Genomic DNA, 20,615 nt, shown 5'->3' on the forward strand with positions numbered 1-20,615 from the left:
CAGTGTCGTCGGAACGATCCTTTTTCTCTCCCATTACGCGTTTAATCGCCGATACACGCGATAACGACCGCGTAGACAGGAAAAACACTCCATTAGATGGTGGCGGCGGCGGCGGTCATTTTTTCTGAGGAACGGCGGGAGGGCGTGAAATATTTTGATCGTTTCCGTCAGACACGCCGGACGTGTTATTTATCAATTTATCGCGAAGGCTTCATTCACGAAGCCGTTACGATCGGGACATTACCTCCTCGCTGAGGCCGCTGTCGTGCCGCATGATGTAATCGTAGAGATCACCGCCATCGCCGAGCTCCAGGATCAGGTAGAGCTTCGTCTGGGTGTCTATCACCTCGTAAAGCCGGACCACGTTCGGGTGTTGCACCAGCTTCATGCATCTCACCTGGCCGGGGCAAACAAAGAAGATGGTATACAGTGCAACGCGCCGGGCATAAACTGGTCAACGACCCTTTCTCCTCTTCGCCCCCTCTGCGCGATCCGCCCCAACCCCCTCCTCGCGCGCCATTATCTCGTTGACCTTAACGAGATCTACAAGGTTCGAGGCGGAATCGTTCCGTAGATCTTTCCTACGCGATACGGCCGTCGAACGGATCTTACGCAATCGGTCGTTAGGCTTGAACGCGTGGTACGATGGAAATCAGGCGAGTAGGAAGCCGAGCGAACCGACCACGGTAGTGCCTCGATACATGCGAACACTTGGGGCCCGAAGTGTATCCGCAGTAATCCTTGATTCCTTAACGCTAGCGTTGAAGGTAGAAAAGGATAGCGGGAAAACAGAATATTCGCACGGCCATGTCACGACGATGATACTAAATTCAATGAAAAATGTTGTTATTGTTAATTGCTTTTACGCGAAACTTTCACCTACAGATTCCTGACACTCTTCCGCTTAAAATGATACCCAACATGACATAGTTTGGTTCATATTTGCTCGTTTAATCCACGATGTAGTAGAACCTCGATTATCCGAACTGATCTTAGGAACACGAGTATTCCGATAGTAAAAGAGTCACCCAGCTGTAGCGATAGACCGTACTGATTCGTACAGTCAATCATGTTTTACACGCTGTGGATTGAACGTTTGAATAATTGAGAATTGAGATATATTTGGTTCGGATAACGGAGGTTCTATTGAATCGCGGATTGAATAAGCAAATAGGCTCCGAATTATGTCGTGTTTGGGCTCGTTTTAATCAGAAAAACGTCGCGAATATGGTGGTGAAGGTTTCATAAAGAAATGGATTACAATAACCGTGTATCAATTTACAAGTTTTCAGCGACCGAGCTTCTCCAAAGGTTTCGGGTTAGATTTTTCCAAGAATATTGTGAAATGACATGTATCGAGACTACGTCCGCCATTGGCGAGCGAGTTCGGATCTTAAAATTGACAGTTTTAGCACACGGCCGGCTGTCACAGTACACCGACACGTGAAACGGCCGGTGTGTTTCTTCGCTTCGGAACGGAAACAATTTCTAGGAGGAGAGAACGCGTACGTTCGACGGACGTGATTAGGGCCGGGCAAACAGCTCATTTTCGTTCGGTCGATGATTTGCTTTTCCTCGTCGCCGACAATCTGAATAAACATCGGCCGGAGAGCGTGCAAACAAACCGGGATGTAGCGTTCTACGGACGAGTGGAGAGACACTTTGTTGGAAAAAGTTTCCAATGAAATGTGGAACGGTTTTGTAGCTTCTGCGGCGGCGTGTAGGGCAGGCGTAGGCAATTGTAAAAGAATTTTGTAATTGATGGGGGCGCGCGCAAGTCGGCCATTCAGCCGCGGCAACAAAAACGATCGTTGGCAAACGATTTTATTTTCTGTGTGTGGACAATACCCACCTACGAACGGGGATTTCATACGTTACAACCCGATAGAGCCATTGTTCCGACCAATATGTTCTGCAATCGGATAAATCCCTTCCAATTAATCCTCGATCGCCGCGGCGAAATATTTCCTCGCTCTATGACTAACGAAGCGAATGATACCTCTGCGTCAAAGAGAAATCTCGCCGGTTCTTCATGCATGATATTAACAACGTTACGGGCATTGCAATAATTCCGAACCGCTTTCCACTCTGATTAAAAAATCATTCTTACCGTGAAGACATTTTGTAAACGGTTTCCGTTGGTTCAACAAGGGAGAAAAAATGATTGAAAGTTGTAACAGAAATGTTTGAATACGTTGGAACGCAGGGGAAAATTTTTGTGGAACGTGTCTACACGTTTTCTATTGTTCTCACGTTTCCGAATAATGACTCGACCGTAGAACGGCGTATCCTGCACGATTCCGAGTGACTTTAAAAATAGGTGCGCATTGATCGTCTGTGCTTCTAGCGTCGGTTGCCCCAAAATTACGTGGAAAGCCAGCATTCAAAAATAATGCATTATTTAATCTGTGCAACGTAAAGATTAGAAAATGTCATGCATTTATAGCAATCTTGATATTTCACAGAAAAACACCTTTTTCAAAGAAAAGGTCTTGTCATAAAATTGTGTACCTTCTCTGGAATATAATAATCCCCTTATTAGGATAAAGAAATAATCCCTTGCTTCCTTTTACTATAAATTTGTCCCTAAGAATTCATGTTTGGGTGAAGAATGAACGTAGAAGAGAGAAAAAGAATAAGAGACGAAGCAATGACAAACACCCATGTGTAAATTGTTTTTATAATAGAGGCAGCCAGATAAGATCAAAGAAAATAATGTCTCGCTGTCTGGAAAAATTGCGAACACAACAATGTCTCCATCTAACTGCCACTTCCATAAATTACTCTATAAAAACGTGACTTTGCATAAACATCCGGAGTTTAGCCACACGTTAACCAGTAAATCGGATGATTTCTCAACCACGAATACCCACACGAACACAAGTGAAGCGAAACGATAGGAATCTAAAACGATTTAACGCATAACGAGTAGAATTATAATCTAATTTACATTGCCATGAATATTGCGATATGACTCAGCATCGGAATCTCGAGGTAAGTAAACAACAAAACACGGAATCAAAGCGAAAGTGTATCCATCCTGCTCATTCAACGGGTTAGGGATGAAGTGATCAAATATTTGCTCAATATTTAAATTGCTATTGACAGTTCCAACGTTTGTTTCAATATTTGGCACTGGAACAAGCTTTCTTTGAAAGTAGAATTAAATATCGGCAGAGAATATGGGACTCAAAAAATTAGCTTCGCACTTTCAAGTAATATACAGTGAATTCTCGATATATGTCAACAACAACGGTCTTGTCAAGGTCGTGTATCCCTCCAGCTTCGTGATCCCTCACGGAGTACACTCCGCGGTAGTGGGGAGAATTCCACGACATTTACCGTCCAGGTCTTGGCGACATATATAGAGAAATCACTGTACAATAAACTGTAATGTACAGTAACGCCTCTATTATCCTAGCCTACGATATGTAAAGTCACTATTATCCCAACACGCTTCACATATAAATATCTCAATTTAGGATGGTCCGTCTGCGACACTGTTCATTGTACAAATCAATAAAGATTGAATCTAGAACTGCAACTAAGTAACTGCTTAATTAATCAAATTATTTTGTAATACTGATAATCGGGGTTTACTATCTACTAATCTAAATTGGATACCTCATACGTAATAACTAGACTGCGGATCTTTATTCAAAATAAAACATATTTTTATTGATTGTTAGACGCAGGAGCGAAATAAAAATTTCCTTCCTCCTTTTATTATTTGAACAAGCTGAAAACAATACGCTGGTGCCCATAAATCTTTTTAATATGTCCACTGCTTTAAAATGTGCTCACCCATTTTTGTCATAAATGCATAAAATCCGCAGTCTACTAATAACCTACATTTTTTAACGTATTCATGTAACTGCACGAGTACAAACATGTATGCTTGTAAACACTGTTTGTACCAAAGGTATCAAAGCACACCTTTTGAAATTTTCACTAAAACTTGCTTGAGACTGCAAAGAGGCATTAAAGGGAAATCAATCAATAAATCTCCTTCTTTGAATACACAGAAAAGTCACAAACCGGTGATACAACCGACAGGGGGGTGATTCGACATTTAAAAAAAAGTACGTCGAAATAGGAATGCATAAAATCCCGAATGATGAAAATACAATGGACCGACGCTGTCCGAAAATGTCCAAGCAGACGTGCAGTGGCGGAAACGGCGGAAGTCGCGGAGGCCGCGAAGGGTTAAGAAACCTGGCGCAGACCAACGTCCTTTGGCAGTCGATAAAGCAGTCTGAGAGTCGCAGACTGGTTACATCGCTCGCGTTAAAATAAAAACCACCCCGCCGAGGCCGAGCACTCGGGGTAAACACAGAAGGGAGGAGAGAGAGAGAGAGAGAGAGAGAGAGAGAGAGAGAGAGAGAGAGAACGGAACACGGCGGCGGGTAGGTGTAGGGAAGGTATTAGCATGCGTTTCGATTTCCTCGACGGCCTCCTTTATGCCGGGCGTTCTCATTCACGCGACAGCCGGAGGGGAATCAGGCAGGAACAAAAGGAGGGAAAGAGGGACGAGGGAACGAGAAGGACACACGCGGCGTCGGGGTCTCGTATCGACGAGCGAGAAACCGACACCGCGCCGCATCCCACCCCCTTTGCTGAAAGAACGTCTAGGCTTTTCTGTTCGCTCCCTCACCTCCTGAAAGAGGTGCGCTCTCGAGACCTCGTCGAGCTTGCTCTTGTCGATGACCTTCACTGCGACCTTCTCGCCGGTGAAAACGTGCCTCGCTAGCTTCACGACGGCGAAGTGACCGCGGCCGAGTGTCTCCTCCAGGTCGTACAGGCCGGCGATCTTGCCATCGTAGTTGCTGTATCCCACCCTCCGATGCATCTCGCGTCCCTGGAACAGAAACCGTAAAATTGTTAGCACAGACATTTCAGAAACAACCTGCTCTGGAAAACCGGGGAATAGTGTTCGAGGCGACGCGACGGCGACCCGCTTTTCAACCGAGACCCCCTTCTACCGCGGTCTGGAATGCACCAGGAAGTGCAGCGACTGGTTCTAGGCTCGCGGAAGTCGTAGACAACTCTTGCATAGGTGGCTGCATGGACGCATTTGTTTGGGAACCGGATTCTTCGTGAGAAAAGTGAAAATGAGGGAAAATATGCGCAGGGTTTTTCTTGGCACAGTATAATCTCGTTTATCCGTACCCGTCGGGGTACAAGGTCGTTCGGACAACCGACGAGGTCGGATAATAAAAGTTTGTTGTTCTTCATATAACAGAGGCTCGGTCAACACTAAACCTACCACGGCCGGTCTAATTGACCTTTTCAAACTTCTGCGTACTAATTCGTATATACAACATGATCACATCGCTATTTATCTTTGCGACTGTTCTTAAAGTATGTATACAATGTATTTTTCAGTATTTACTTCTCGTTTTATTTTTTTTTTTCCAAGAAATATACAATTATACCACTCGAGATAATATGGTATTTACTCTTCTAAACCTAAACAATCAGTAGAAAGACTATTCTCAACGTGGCATCTCCAACTCAAAATAAATGAGCCGCCTTAGTGAACGAGACGCTATCAAGTTACACACGTGCCTGGTTGATAATACTGTTTCATGGCAAATAAAAATCGAGGAGAGAGCATCGCAGTATTTTTTATCTAATTGCAATTATATAAAAATAAATTTGTACCGTCATTTTGTGGAAGTTGTTCGTCTACTAATTCATTCAGCAACAAATGGACTATTATCTACGTTTAATGTGTTAACAATAACTTTTTTTAAGGACCGGTCATTTTGACCACGCACGGTAGGAACAGGTATACAAGAAGTGTCGGTAGGTTTAGTGGCAAGAGTTCGTAGACGCGAGGTTTAGCATTAATTGGTTCGCATAAGCGACGTTCTGCTGTACGCGAGTTTAAAAATAAACCTACCGAGCGTTAAAGCGACTGATATGTGTTGTCTCATAAAAGTGATTAATGTTTTGTAGTAGACCGTTGATCTTTATGCATTTATGGCAAATATGGGTAGATAGAATATAAAACAGAACATAAATATACTGTTGCGTCATTGTCTACGACGCTCCTGTATACCGCAACTTAGCATGGCATTACCCGGCATTTTTAGTTTGCATAAAACTCCTCTAGATTTTGTAAAAATGTACTCAATCTTGGTAAACATTATTTAGAAGAGTAATACAGCGAATTCTGGATATATGTCAACAACACGGGTCTTGCCAGGGTCATGTATCGTCCAGGGGACATACTCTTGGCGGCCCCTCGCGGGGTATACGCCGCGGTAGTGGGGATAATTCCGTGACATTTATCGTCCAGGCCTTGGCGACATATATAGAGAGAAATCAATTGGTTCTGGGCTTGCGGAAGTCCTCGGGAATTGCTAGCTACGTAGATGATAGATGGACTTGTTTGCGACTAGGTTCCCGGGACGGTAAGTGGAAACCAGTGTACCGTTTTTGTTGGTAGATGATTTTGGGAAACTTTTGAAGGTTGCAAAAGCTTTTTCGTGAAGTTCAGGGACATGCTGCAATTTCTGAATGACTAACCTAATTTTCTCCTACAGGAATGTTGAATTGACAGGATTTTACTTTATGAACATCGCAAATAAGCATGTTGAAACATCGTATCACGATCGATGATGATGGTACTATAAAATGAAAGCACTTTCACAAACGTGCAGCAGTTAATCCTCTTCGGAAAGCTTTTATGTCACTTTTGTCCGCGCGTTAATACCCTCGTTATGCTCGCGAGTTTCGATCATACGCTTTTAGCAATGAAAAATAGATAAGATCACGCTAGTCCGTGATCTTTGAACAAAGATAAGGATTCCAAGCGTGGAACAAAGAGTGTCCCATGACCAATGGATCAAGTATTATTCAAATTGTATCGTATGCATTCGAAACCGGCCTTGCGTCCCATTGGCTGCGACTTCGTTCACGTTGTCATTGGAACTGTTTAATGGTAAAGGTCGGCATTTTGAACGACCCTTCGAAGTAGGGCGATCGGGGAAAAACATGCGGGCACGGTTCATTGAATGTTTCGTCGCAGTATCGCCGATAAGTTAGTTGCTAAAGGGGGCGCGGTCTCGGTTAGAAAAAAAAATTGTTATTGATAGTCCTGAAGTTCCAAGAAGAATGGCGACCCTTCGCGAAGGAAAGCGTCCACGAAGTTTACACTTTACAAAGAGATACGAAAACTTTCAAAGTTTGTAGTGCGAATAACTCAACGGATAAAGGCTTTCCGGGGACATACGGTTGCCGTTAAAAATGTACAACAGACAAAAATATATCTTTTACTTCGTAAGAGTACGAAAAAGTTCAACTTTATTTCAAAAATTTTCTTGCGTATTTTCCGGCACTTTTATTCCCAAACGTTTCCAGATCGTCCAATAAAACGCTCTTTATCTGTTAAACACTTTTACCAAAAATCGAACTTGACAAATGCCTTCGTCAGTTTCGAACACCCCGTAGGTCGCAATGAATTTCAGTAGGGCAACAATCCACGTCAGTGATTGTAATAACAACGTGCACGTGCAGCGCGAACATCGGATCAGCAAGGAATAACGAACCGATTGTCTGTCATGTACCAGGTGTCCCGGAAATCTTGGCACCACCTCAAAGAAAGCGATTTTCCAATTTAAAAAAAAATAAGCTGACAGTGCACAATAAAATTAACCGGCACAAATATAGGCTTCAAGAAAAGTCAATTCTCGTTACTCAATTATACAAACGAGTAAAAAAGCAATTATTACAAATGTGCTTTTCTTTGGTAATTAATCCAATGGATGCAAAATGTTATCACGTAACATTGTCATCGTTTTATTTATTCTTCCACTCATATAGGAGGAATACTCATCGCATCGACATTGAAACAAATTTTATTATTTTATATCTAAATAAAAACTGGAGATCGAATCTTAAAAAACAGTTTTGCACTCTAAAATGATATATAATACACCAGTATAGTAGTATGTATTACTTACTCTAAGTGCTTCGTAACATTTGCATTCGAAAATGGTACATCTCAAATACCTAATATATTTAAAAAGTCGCAGGTGGGAGCATCGAAGTTTTCAGGACACCCGGTGTAGAAAATAAATTTCTGCGCCCACTGGACTGCTGGAATCAGGCTCAAGGCAGTCGTGTGTACTCTCACTTTTCCGTTGCACCGGCTGTTCCTTTGACGAGCGACGCTGTCTTCGCGTATAAGGGTAAACCAGTCCCGCTTCCGGTGCCGGCCTCCCTTCCGGAAGACCGAAAGCCGGCGGCGGGATCGATCGATCCTTTTCGAGAGCGTTTTTCCGGTGCAACGATTCGAGCTATCCGGGAAAAGAGGGTCGCGATTATTTTTAGCAGCGGGCCTGTGTAATAATTAAAGGATCCATCGATCGGCTCCGACGGATTCGAATAGGTCGATGGCGCCCGGTCACGTGCCGATCGTAATTTACGATTTCGCCGGAACGGATCGGACGCGGATATTCTGCCCCGCGGTTTCACCACGCGAAATCCGCTTCCCATCGACGCACGGGAAAATTAGTTTCGAGCCGATGCGAGTTTCATTTTACTGGCGAGACGCGACGCGACGCGCAAAATGCTCTCCAGGTGTCGGCCCACCGGAGCCTAAGTAATTAGAAAGATTGGAATTCCCGCGCCATGCTCCACTAACCCAAAGTGTACACTTTCGAGATTGTACGCTCCGATCCGACGAGAGCATCGAGGTTCAACCTCCGTCGGAAAAAAACCGACATTTTCTCGAGAAGCCTTCTGGAAACGCCGAGGATTTCGCTCGCCGCATTTTTCCATTAGGTAACCGCCATTTTGTCGCGTGTGCGACTCTGTTTTATATATACACCTCTTTGTTAATAATGGAAGTAAACCTGTCTTCACCAACTTAGAATTTTATATCGCTTTTGGTTCGATTCTGAAGATCAAAATTGAGAGCTACTCCACAGTGAAATATTGTATTACTTTCAATCTGACTCTGAAAATAAAAATTGTAACCTACTCCATGATAGAATGTTAATTAGACTGCGGATTTTATGACATGCGGTATAAAAATTAGTAGAGGCAATTCATACGAATAGACAGACTTAAAAAAAATTTGAGAACACCAATATATTTATTTCAACTTGTTCAAATTATTTGAAGATGAACGGAATTTCTATTTGACTTCTGTTTCTTGCTATTAGTGCAAACAATTTTTGTTCTGTATAAAAATCCGTCGTTTGATTATAATTAGACTGTGGATCTTTATGTAAAATAAAAAATATTTGCATTGGTTGCAAGACACAGGAGAGTTTCCTAAAACAAAACGAATATGCTGGCGCCCAAAAATCTTCTTAATATGCCCACTGCTTTAAATTGTGCTTACCCATCTTTGTCATAAATGCATAAAATCCGCAGTCTAATTATAATATTAGATGAATGCAAAAGTTTTGGTATTTTTTTTTTTCAATTTTTGTTCTATTTATACACTAGTTTACCAGTCGATGATGAAGTTGATTATTTAGACGCATCAATAGCGAGCAAACAATTGCACAAAAAGACGGAAGATTTTAATCATTATAATTTTAAGTCACATACATTATACTCATTTTTATCACAAATGTATAGAATCCCTAGTCTTGATTTCAGTTTGACGCCGAAGAAAATGGAGAGCTGTGGCGGAACAGTTTGGTATTAACAATGGTTAATTTATAGATAAGAAACGGGAATAGTCAACCGATTGCAGGGATCGATAGTTGCCCCATTTAGTATTAATAGAATACTGAAGTAGAATGCTCTATTTATACAGAATAATAACAAATACTTCTACCATTACGAGTTCACCGAGTCATCTTTATTTAACACGTCCGGCTACGAACGTCACACGCGTTGACGACAGCGATATCATACTTTAGCAACAAGAAACTCGTAATATTTGTACGCATATTATTGTTTCGAATCATTATGCGTGACATGGTAATCATTTGCCGGGAAAGTGATACAATTTAACGTTAGGAAAAACCGGTTTTCAACGATCTGAATTATTAAAACTTTATAATGACACCGCGCTCGAGCGTAAACACTGGTATGATAGGATGTCAAAGCTGTAGCGAACTGTGATGATAGTCTTAGTCGGTGTTGTAAATGCTCGTGTACCCTTGAGACAATTGCTGTTTTGATTTATGACGCTATCGACGCGAATAGGAGTCGGCTGGCGCGTTTGATCGTGACTGTCTGTTTCTACTTCTTGTAAATACTATGCATACAATTGCATTTTACATATTTCTACTGTACATTCTTTCCGCCCAGACTCCCTTTCTGGCTGTGCATTGTTACTTCGTCAATAAAGTTATAAATTGAAGTAATGCGTTACTAATAATAAAGAAGAAATTTCTAATTTCATAATTGGAATTGAGAACTCATTTTGTTTTCGTTCTACAGTTTTCGAATACTGCAAATTTTAGTTCATCTCTGCTTCAAACACACAAAGCAATCAATTTATCTTCTTTCTTGTAGAAATAACAAACACAATTACTACACTGCAGTTCCTTATGCAAACGAAAAATATTTTTCATCAACTGTAACAAACAGGCACTAGAACTCTTTCCAATAATAATATCAGTGAGTAGATAATTATATACAGACGTTCTTCAATTCTTTGAATCCTTCTCCTATTTTAAGTTCCGCCTATTCACGAATGCATAAAATCCGCAGTCAAACAATTAAATCTCTCTATAAATCTTTTTCTAATGAGAAACATCTTAAGAGTACCGGCACAGAATAGAATCTGCATCTGTTCCGCGTGAAAATAGGACGAGAAACGGATCCCATTTGTTGAAAGGAGGCGTAGCGATCCATTTCCAACCGGAAGTCGCACGCGGACCGTCCGATCGCTGGACGAACGCGCGAGTTGCACTTGATGCGGCAGCGTTCTTGCAAACGGGGTCGTAAAAATAACTGACCTGTAAAATTTCGGTGCTAGCCGGCAGCTCGCAGGAAGTGTCACGGACGTGGTTCGCTCGACGCTCGTACACGCGTCAGTTCCGGTTTCTTTTCTTGCCTTGGGAGGCACATTTGCGTCAGGACTACGTATGCGAGCCGAGTGAACGTCAGAGCAGGACGTGGCGCACAATGTTGCGCTTTCTCGAAAACCTGGCCGAAATTCAACTTTCAGCTAGGTACAGACGCCTCGAATTTTTCAAATATTTCTTCAAGTATTTTTCACTGTCTGTCTGTACTGTTCATATGTCCCTAAATTTTTGTAACGTCTTTTCGCGTTTCTATCTGACATTTTTGCCAGAAAAGCAGAAAATCGAGTCTACCGAGAGGACGAGAGGGCGAGAATTCCAGTTTTCGTGAGTTTTCGAAATTATATACTTCGGCCAACTTCTCGAGCGCAGAGCGTCGCCCATGTGCCGACGCGCTGTTTCGGCAGCGCACGTGTCTGGCCGTCGAAGCTGACGTAAAAATACATCTCTTTGAAGTGCACGGAAGTGTGAAAGGAGCGGACAAAGCCGTGAATAAGAAGTTCGCAAGCCCCCCACCCGGGTCGCCGAAAATAAAACGCGACCGAACGTCGCGAATCCGTGTTCCGTCGCGATTGTTCGCGGTCGATTATGAAAATAGCTGACCACGGATTGCGGGGCGCTTCGATGATTTATCGAGTGGTTGCCCCCGCGAGCGGAGGAGTGAATTGTTTTCCGCGAGAACTATTCTGATCGTCGTCTGCGAGGAAAGCCGTTTCGTTCGAAGAATACCCTGGGCGCTTCACCTCGTCGCGACGTCTGCGTCATGAGCGACATTGTACACGTCCGTGGTTTCTCAATAAACAAAATGAGTCAGATCCTTTCCCTCGCCACTGACGATAAACCCTCCAGCGAGTTTCATTAGGCGAAGTTGCGGCGAGTTTCGCGTGCTGTACGATAAGTGTGACACGCCCGGGGAAAATGGGACGGTATCGTGTTCGATACGCACGCTCCGGCTTTTATGAATGAACGGTATCGCCGCGAAATTGCTCGCGTTATCAGTTCACTTCATTGAAGCCGATAAAAAGTACATGAAACGTCGCGGTGTTTCGAAGTTGGCGCGAGTCTCGGTTTGTTCAGTATGGAAACGTCTGTTCGAGGAGAGTCTCTCGAGGAATCAGCTGCTAAATGAGCACGTATCAGAGGCCATCGGGAAACCGTGTTGTGTAATCGTTGCAATTTCGCTGTCCGTTCCAGACTTCCGTAAACCGGAGTTGGCGCTGGATTCCTCGGTTCATAATTTCTCGAAAGTTTAATTGGTTCAATGGCTGTTTCGATCGGCGGCCAATCGTGTTTCAGGGAATCTCGAGAAGGCTCGTCGGCATCGCGGCGCCTTTCATAACGCGCCGATGCGGTTCCGTAATCCTTCGCGCACTTACATAAGCGCGCACGTGTAACAAGTGAATTTATTTTTCCTCGGGTCCGACTGGTCCGTCCGCCGATACTCGATTTAACAAGCCTGTTTACCCGTCTACCGAATTATGACGCAAAACCAGGATATACCCCTCCCCCTACTCTGCGGAATTTATAATTATTACTCAACGCGCAAATACAATAATTCCTCGAAGCGCAAATTAGTTAGACCGGTCCATCGAGATCCCGATTAAATCGAACCGGTCTCCGGTGATACCCACCGAAACGAATGTGTACTCAGAAAACCCGTCTAATCGGCAACAGAAGCGACCGTAATGAAGTCAATTAGACTGTGCGTGCGAAAACAAGCCGGGAATACAATTTGTTCGAAGCTTCCTTCTCGAGAAAATCCACTTTGCGAATCTGCCGAGCAAACGTGCCTTTGTAGCCGGCCGGCTAATGTGTTTGACCGGTGCCGACCGTTTCCATTTGTAACAAATACCATCGGTCGCTATTATCTCTTTCCGTCGCTCTTATTATTATCTGACGTAGTAATTCACGTGGAATTATTGTTGTATACAAATAATGCTAAACCTTTGTCGATTGTAACAAACGCACGCGAATTCGACGATGGGACGAGACGTTAATTAAATCGTGCTCGTACAAAGGCGTGCGCTTCAACGATTTGTAAAGTCCATGTTCTTCAGTGCTGCAGGAGAATAGTCGATCAAAATTGTGGAATGTTATCGACAGAATTATTTTACCGTGTGTTGAAAATTAAAATAATATTGCATGTGCGGTAGACACTTCGTGATAAAACTAAGAATATTTTGGAGAGAAATGTTGGTGAAATGGTAGGCGCTCTTGTTCTTTTACCAAATATATTTATAAATATGTTCTATTACTAAATACATTATTACAAAAATTTGGCTTCAAATGACGGTGAGGAATGGTTGATGAACCTTTCCTTAAATCAGCGTCAAAACTCTTATTTTGTATCGTATAAAAAACAAATACACTCAATTTTGTATCGACATCTTGTATATTCAATGCTTTCATATAAATCCATATTTCCTTTATGCACTTAATATTCTCATATTTTGAAAGGTAATACAAAAGGAATGAATCACTTCCTCCATTATTTGAACAAATGTACATTTTCCAATCGTTTGACTGTCATTGTTTCAGTTACCCGAAGATTATAACAGTCGTTAAATTTTCTTTTTCTGCTAAGAGATTGCTAAAGTAATTCGAAGGGAAGGGGTAAATCGATGCAGTTCCCTCATTGTTTGACCAGATTCACGTTCTCCGATGGCCTGCCTATTATTACTTATGCCACCCGAAAACTATAATAGCCGGGGTAAGCTCCTCCATATTGTCTGATCGGACACAGACGGACAAAAGCGAGTAAGCACGTTGGTTCTAAGAAAAGGCGGACATGGAGCCGGTCTACTCCCGAGGCCAGTCTAGGTTACAAAGTTAGTCGACCATTATTTTTGGTCGAGTTGCTCTGTCACGATGTGTATTTCGACCGGGCCGCCAGATACAGCCAGACAACCGGCTGCTCCCGATTAAAATGCACGGTATGCGGAAAAAGCTGTTACGCCCGCCTGAACCCAGACCTTTATAATTGATTACGTGTTTAGCGGCGTGATACGCGCCGCGTTATCGCCGCGCGCGCGGATTTCAGAGGCGTTAAACCTTTCCCCGGGTATATTTTTACGCCCGGTGCATATAGACGTCGTCCCCGTAACAGATATCTTAATTATCGTTCTTTTTATAGAGGCGTCGGGTGCGCGCGTTATCTTGCGCAACCGAGTTCTCTCAATGCAGAAAAATCGCGGCGGAACAGACACGGCTCCGTACGACTCGGCAGCTACCACGACTTTTACTCAAATTGTTCACGCTGCAATACACAGTAATCTCTTCCGTTTATCTACCTCTCTTCCACTTTTGCTCAATTTTCTCGATCGCCCTCTTCTGTTTTACTTCCTATATGTAGGATATAATATATCCTATATATTATTCTGAACCAACGTTGACACTTGTTGACCTTCAATACATCTCCATAAACATCGGAAATTTTCTTTGTTGTTACCGTTGCATTAGATTCCGCATGAAAATGAGAAAGTATGCAATGACGAATATGATCCACGGAAGGTACGGACGCCGCCATTTTATTACAGGTTGCAAAAAAATTATACCTTTTTGGAATATTTTGTACACAGGCTGCTTTACCGAAAACTGTAAAAGAATACGTGTTTCCTCTTCGACGATCGTTGCAAAACTAAAGGCAAAACAAATTCTTTGCAAATATCGATACACCTAATAATAACGTTTGCATACACCTGGCTGATTTGATCAAAATTGCGAACGGACCTTTCGCAGAAACTATTTCAGTGTTCGTTAAAATTGAAATACAGTATTGAACGCGTATTAAACGAGTTTGAATTAACGACTTTTGAGTTGAACGTTTGAATGCTCTTGTCCTACCCCCTTTTAAAACTACGTGCCACTCGAAAATGATGATCCTTTCACTGAAATGTAAAATAATTTGTAAACGCGTGTAACATAGTCGTCGCATAAAAATTCTAAAAACAATTTAAACGACCTGTCTAAAAGAATGAATACATCAACCGACGACGACGGAGATTGCCAGAAAAATTTCCTCGAGTCGTCGAACCTCAAACAAATATTTATTTCTGTGTTAACAGTATCTGCACGCACGACCATGTTTATGTGCCTTTATCGACACTGAAAATATTTTCCACGTTGAACACATTCTCGCAGACACCTGATCCGTTCGATTAAACGCTTCTTGCCCAGGGATACATAATTAAGGAGGGGCCGAAAGAACAAATCCTAGCTTGGGCAACGAGCACTCAATTTCCGCAATGGTCCTCTTACGATTCTCGGCCATGTTCGCTGCCGCGAAACGGGTGTACTAAAAATGCAACCCAAGTTGATTGCACGCTCCAACGGTCTCGTTATCTCGTCTCAGAGGACGATATTCTTTCTTCGGGGCGGCTAAAGTCTCGCTTCGAGAACGTGGAACACCGTCGGCACGCGATTTACAATTTATAATTTGTTGGCTCAATTTTCACGCGTCTGGTAATTACGTGCGAAGAGGCAACACGGAAAGATGGTGCGCCGTATCGTTACACTGTCCGCAATATAGCAATAATGGCCATATGGAACAAGTGCAGCCCGAGAGCGGTACGCCCTCCGAACTCATCACGATACCCGAGCACTACGGAGCTCTCTGGGGTACCTTATGGAACTTGCCATTACCGTGTACCTAATTAATTTTATCGCGGACATCGGCCGGTTTCCTGTGCCTCGATATTCCGCCGTAATGGCGGCCGAGAACCTCGCCGAAAAATCAAATCGAGAAGGATGAATCCTTCCAATCTATTGATTGCAGTCTCGGTACAATGCTCGGACAACAATCATTCCAAGCTGGCTTTAAAATGTGAAGTTTGTACTTTCAAAGCCCTCGGAAAAATTTTATGAAAGACCTTTCTATTATGCGAAGTGGTGGCAAAGCGAAGGCACCTTCTCCCTTCGTATATTTTTTGGTGGCAGCAGATTTTTCATTTAAACTTCAATAAAACGGTGGAGAAAAATGGTACGTCAAGTTTTCACAGGTTGTCGCAAAGGGGAGACTCCAATCTTCAAATCCGTGGTGACTTTAGTCCTCGACAAAAATTTTTAACGTGGCTAGAGTCGGTTGAATTTGAACAATCTTCGAAAGGAAAAAATATCCTCGCTTTTCTCACAAAATATAGAAGCTTTAAATAAAGGTTCTATTAGGACATTTCGTTACTTTGGAACAATATTGCAGCAATTTTTCAACGGAAACGCAGCGTTCCTTCGACCTAGCACGCCAGTGTATGCTAACAGAATCGACAGTAAGATTACAGTTGTTAAGACACGATCGGTCAAAGTCACCGATTTCGCGAGGCGAATTTCCCGATCAAAGTTCGGTATTTGCAACTCGCTTTCAAATGCTAATATCGGCCGGGATTTCGGCGATTTTCGCACGGCTCGATGGACCCGCCGTCGAATCGGCCCTCCCCCTCTGATTCGGATACGCGTTCGCGGGCGTATCGACGCGAAAAACCTACAATACGTCGATCCGTCGAAATATCTCGCCGCGACTGATTGGACTTGACGTTTTGCCGATAACAATTTGCGTCCCCTGCCGTCAGCATCCACCTGCACGCGACGCGTACTCGTCGCGAGCCCATTGACCTGGTTCCGTTCTCCTGACGCGGCTGGAATAATGAGTCGCGGGTGCCTATCAGCCGGCGAGAGATAAAACTTTTCACCGTGGCCCCCGTGGAACACCATGGCGGAACACTGAGCTGCTACACGCCCCGTCGAGTAGAAACTATTTCACCGAGGCGTCCGCCGACGGTTGTACAACGCCGAAGATACGCGAGAGCTCGAAAGGATCCGTGGGCGCCGCTCGAGAACGGCAGAAATCATTGTGCGGCATTGTGCACCGGAGCCGAACGGAAATTCTTTCAGCCAAGAACCAAGGAGTTATGCTTCCGGCAACAGATTAGGTGAAATGCGGGTCTTTTCCATAACGCGAACCACTCGTTGCGAGATCCTCTTCGTGGACGCGCGGGCGACCCAAATTGCGCGTGCCACATGTGATTATTTTGCGTGATCAAAAGGAAACCGGACTTTGTCAGTTCCCTCGCGATACTATCGAGGTAAAGTCGATTTTCTGTACTCTTGTGTAGCAGTTTGCCAATTTTCACCGAGCCTATGAAACTCCTTACTCCCTAGTTTCATATTATAAATGTTGCGATGTTCAGCTCTGTCCAATTCTAAATCACAATTCAGCTCTCTCCCTCTCGCACAGAAATCATAACAATGTTTCATAAACCTGATCGTAGTAAATACAGAAATTTTGCAGAGTCCCCCAAAAATGTACCTCCTTGAAAGGGATGATTTTCCAGAGGTCATTTCAAGTAACTTTTTCCTTTGCGAAAATGTTCTCCGTGGCTTCGTTAACATGTTATTAACGAAAAACACGGACCAACCAGAGCGCGGCTACTGCGGACGGATTCCGGCTCGGCCAATGCCAACGCCGCGCTCAACGGGACCTGTGCTCTGATTGGACCGTGTTTGTCGTTAATAACTCCTAAACAAAGCTGCGGAGAACATTTTCGCAAAGGAAAAAGTTAGTTCAAATCACATCAGCAATCATCCCTTTCAAGAAAATACATTTTTTTGGAGCAAACTGTACAAATATGCACACCTGCAAAGTGTGGAATCACTAAACACCACGAGTTGTCGAAATGATTGAAAATCTCATTTTCTAACATTTTGTATCTGTTTATGAACTTCCCTAAGCACGTTATATGTATGTCTAAAAATTGTATCTCATTGTAAAATTGAGAGTTTAGTGTTACGTTACATCAGAAGATTATTAATTTCTTTTTTTAGAAGAAATGAATTCTAGACAGTCGAGAAGCAAATTCCTCCAATTCTATTCGCATACTTGTTACTCATTTCGAGCTCAGTCGCATATAGATAGCGCCCCGCAACTGTCCGACTATGCGGTATTAAAAATAGCGTTGGTATCATGAATTTTTTTCTTCATTTTCCACGTTTAATGGGGCTCATCAGGTAGACTTCTAAGGAGCTAAATTCTTGCCATTCGGGTCGGTAAGAGCTGTTCGAGCCAATTGCGCCCAGCTTTTCTCGAATGATTCATGCCGCCCGACCCGTAACCCGTCAAATTAAAAACGGCATGAATCATTATGTGCGCGTACGGTCGCATTCCTCCGCGAACCGACGATACGAGCAGAAATTTTATCGTGTCGATGGGCGTGTGTGTCGAGGAACGAGCGTTCCAGGGAAGAAAAAAAGAACGGCCGTCATTACGACGCCAGCGGTCAGCGCGGTATCAATTCAGGTAGATTAGTATTAATGCGGGCCCCTTGTAAATTTTACAACAAAGACATTTAGCGGTACAATTTGTACTGAATTTATACAGTCAAACCTGTTTTTGGGCGATCCTTTTCTATGCAATTTTTTTTTTTGTGCGATTTGTTTTGTGCGATTTTCTTTTATGCGGTATATGAATGCCAACGGTGTTGGCATTATAACACCCTTGTAATGTTCTCATTACAAGAAGATGCGCGTTTTGGACTACGACGAGTAGTATTGTATTTTGAACATTTCTCCATCTTTAAAATGAGAGATTAAATTTTTTTAAATGTTTCCATGTGTAATTTAATTATTTATTTTGTTTGGGAAGCATTTTCTCACTATTTTGTAAATCTTTGACATATTTTCTAAGTGAGACCTTTTTTTCTGTGGCAACTTTCTTTAATATGTTGTAAAAAATTATTTGTTATATCTATTTATGAAGTTTCTGAATATTTCTTTTCTGAAAAACAGGTTTGACTGTATGTAGGGAAATAAATTTACTCTAGATAGTGTATTGTTTCTGCTAATCAAAAGCAGAAGTTATTAAAGTTTTTGTGCCACAATTCTCGTCACATTGTCTTCAAGGAAATGTTCAATATGTTCACCACCTGTCTCAATGCAAGCCTCAGCTCGCCGTCTCATTAAGGTCCAAACGCGCTCCCAAATAAAGTACAAATTGTAAACAAAAATAATACACCTCGATAACGTAAACATAGACCGGCGATTACTTCAAAAACATTGTTGATGCCTTTAAACGGGCCTTTGACACGATGAGACGAGAATTATGGCACAAAAACTGTAATAACTCAGAAACTAATCTTTTCCGGACCTATGTTGACATAACTTTTTTTTCCTCTCTAAGCATCAGGACTGTATTCCTAAAGTTTTGCCCACCACTTACGAAACACATAACATTAAGTGATTTTAATGAAAACAATTGAATATCTCTTTTTTAATATTCATTATGCTTTAAAAATATAGACACAGTAATTGGTGCCCCCACAGTAATTGGGACCATTACCCTAGTGCGTGTCGTGCGAAAAAGAAGAATACATATGAGATTTTCGCATGAAAGAAAAGAATTTGTTTTATTTCCCGTTGATGTGAAAATGTTACCAAAAACAATGACTTATTTTCACGTACCCACATATTAAATTCAATGAAATTATTTTTCTTTTGCTTTCGCCTTTCGTCACATGTAGCATTATTGAATTATAGAGAATTTCAGTTATGAATCAGATTTTAGGAAGAAATATAAAACTGGGGGGGGGGGGGGACATTACCTCTAGCATGAGTATTGGTGCATTTACATCGGTGAGTCGTTTCTCGGCGGTTAGGCTCTCGGATCGGCCTGCGGTTTGCTATCGCACGCGAATCGGAGGAAGTCGCGACGTTACAACGTGCTGACACGCACTGAAAACAGATAATCGGGGACCCGGGCAAATTGGATTTCGGTACGTGGAGGCGGAGATGCCTAATCCGGCCGTGCCAGCGGAATCACACATAGGATTATCCGAAGTAATTCAATTAGGATTCGTAGACAATTTCGCCGCAAGGGCGCACGGTACTTCCCCCCACCCGGCCCCGAAGTTCGCCAAATAAGATCGTGACGAATCTACCGAACCGACGACACGCGTCCATCAAAAGCGTCCAGTCAGCGAATCCACCGAATCATGGCAATAATGCTGTCGCTGAACACGAACACGATCTGCTACGTGGGTGCAACCAGCAACTGATTTATAGCCTCGAATCACCTGCGTAGCAGATGCATCACTGTTGTGCAACCAATGACGCGACTTAATGACTTGTCGAACCAGTCGAATTCTCCAGACACGTGTTTCATTAATTTCAGAAATCAGCTGAAAGTAGTCGAGACGGTTCTCTGGTTGTCTGCGCGACATCGATAGTCGAAATTGCAGGTTGAAGATCGCGTTTCATTCTTGTGCGAAGACAATAAGCTGTTAATTATCTCGCGGCCAATTAGAGGATGGAGATTCGTATCTCGAGGCTAGCTTTCTCCAAGAATTATCATTTTCCATTCTAAAGTCGTTCAAATGTTCATGCTGAAATCGATCAAACGAATGCATGTACGTATTTCAAGAGCATACACTGAAAGTTCGATTTTACAGTTAGATTTTTTATAGATCTGTAGTAATTATACAGGGTGTCCCAAAAATGTACTTTCTTGAAAAAGGTGATTCCTCTGGTTGTTTGAAGTAACTTTTTCCTTTGCGAAAATGTTCTCCGCAGGTTCGTTAAGGAATTATTAATGAAAAACATGGACCAATCAGAGCACGGCACCAGCGGACCGAT

The 20,615-nt window shown here is 42.8% G+C and overlaps 1 protein-coding gene across 1 annotated transcript in view; it reads right to left on the minus strand.

Annotated features, from left to right (window-relative positions):
• Snrk (SNF related kinase) overlaps positions 1-20,615 on the minus strand; it is a 37,133-nt gene that overhangs the window by 9,057 nt on the left and 7,461 nt on the right. Inside the window, exons 2-3 of the mRNA XM_076805443.1 lie at positions 4,655-4,858; positions 245-397 (exon numbers count right to left, since the gene is read on the minus strand). Coding sequence (XP_076661558.1) covers positions 245-397; positions 4,655-4,849 — 348 coding nt within the window. The 5' untranslated portion in view covers positions 4,850-4,858. The remainder of the gene's footprint in view (positions 1-244; positions 398-4,654; positions 4,859-20,615) is intronic.

Source organism: Halictus rubicundus, chromosome 2 (assembly GCF_050948215.1).
Source record: "Halictus rubicundus isolate RS-2024b chromosome 2, iyHalRubi1_principal, whole genome shotgun sequence".
NCBI lineage: Eukaryota > Metazoa > Arthropoda > Insecta > Hymenoptera > Halictidae > Halictus > Halictus rubicundus.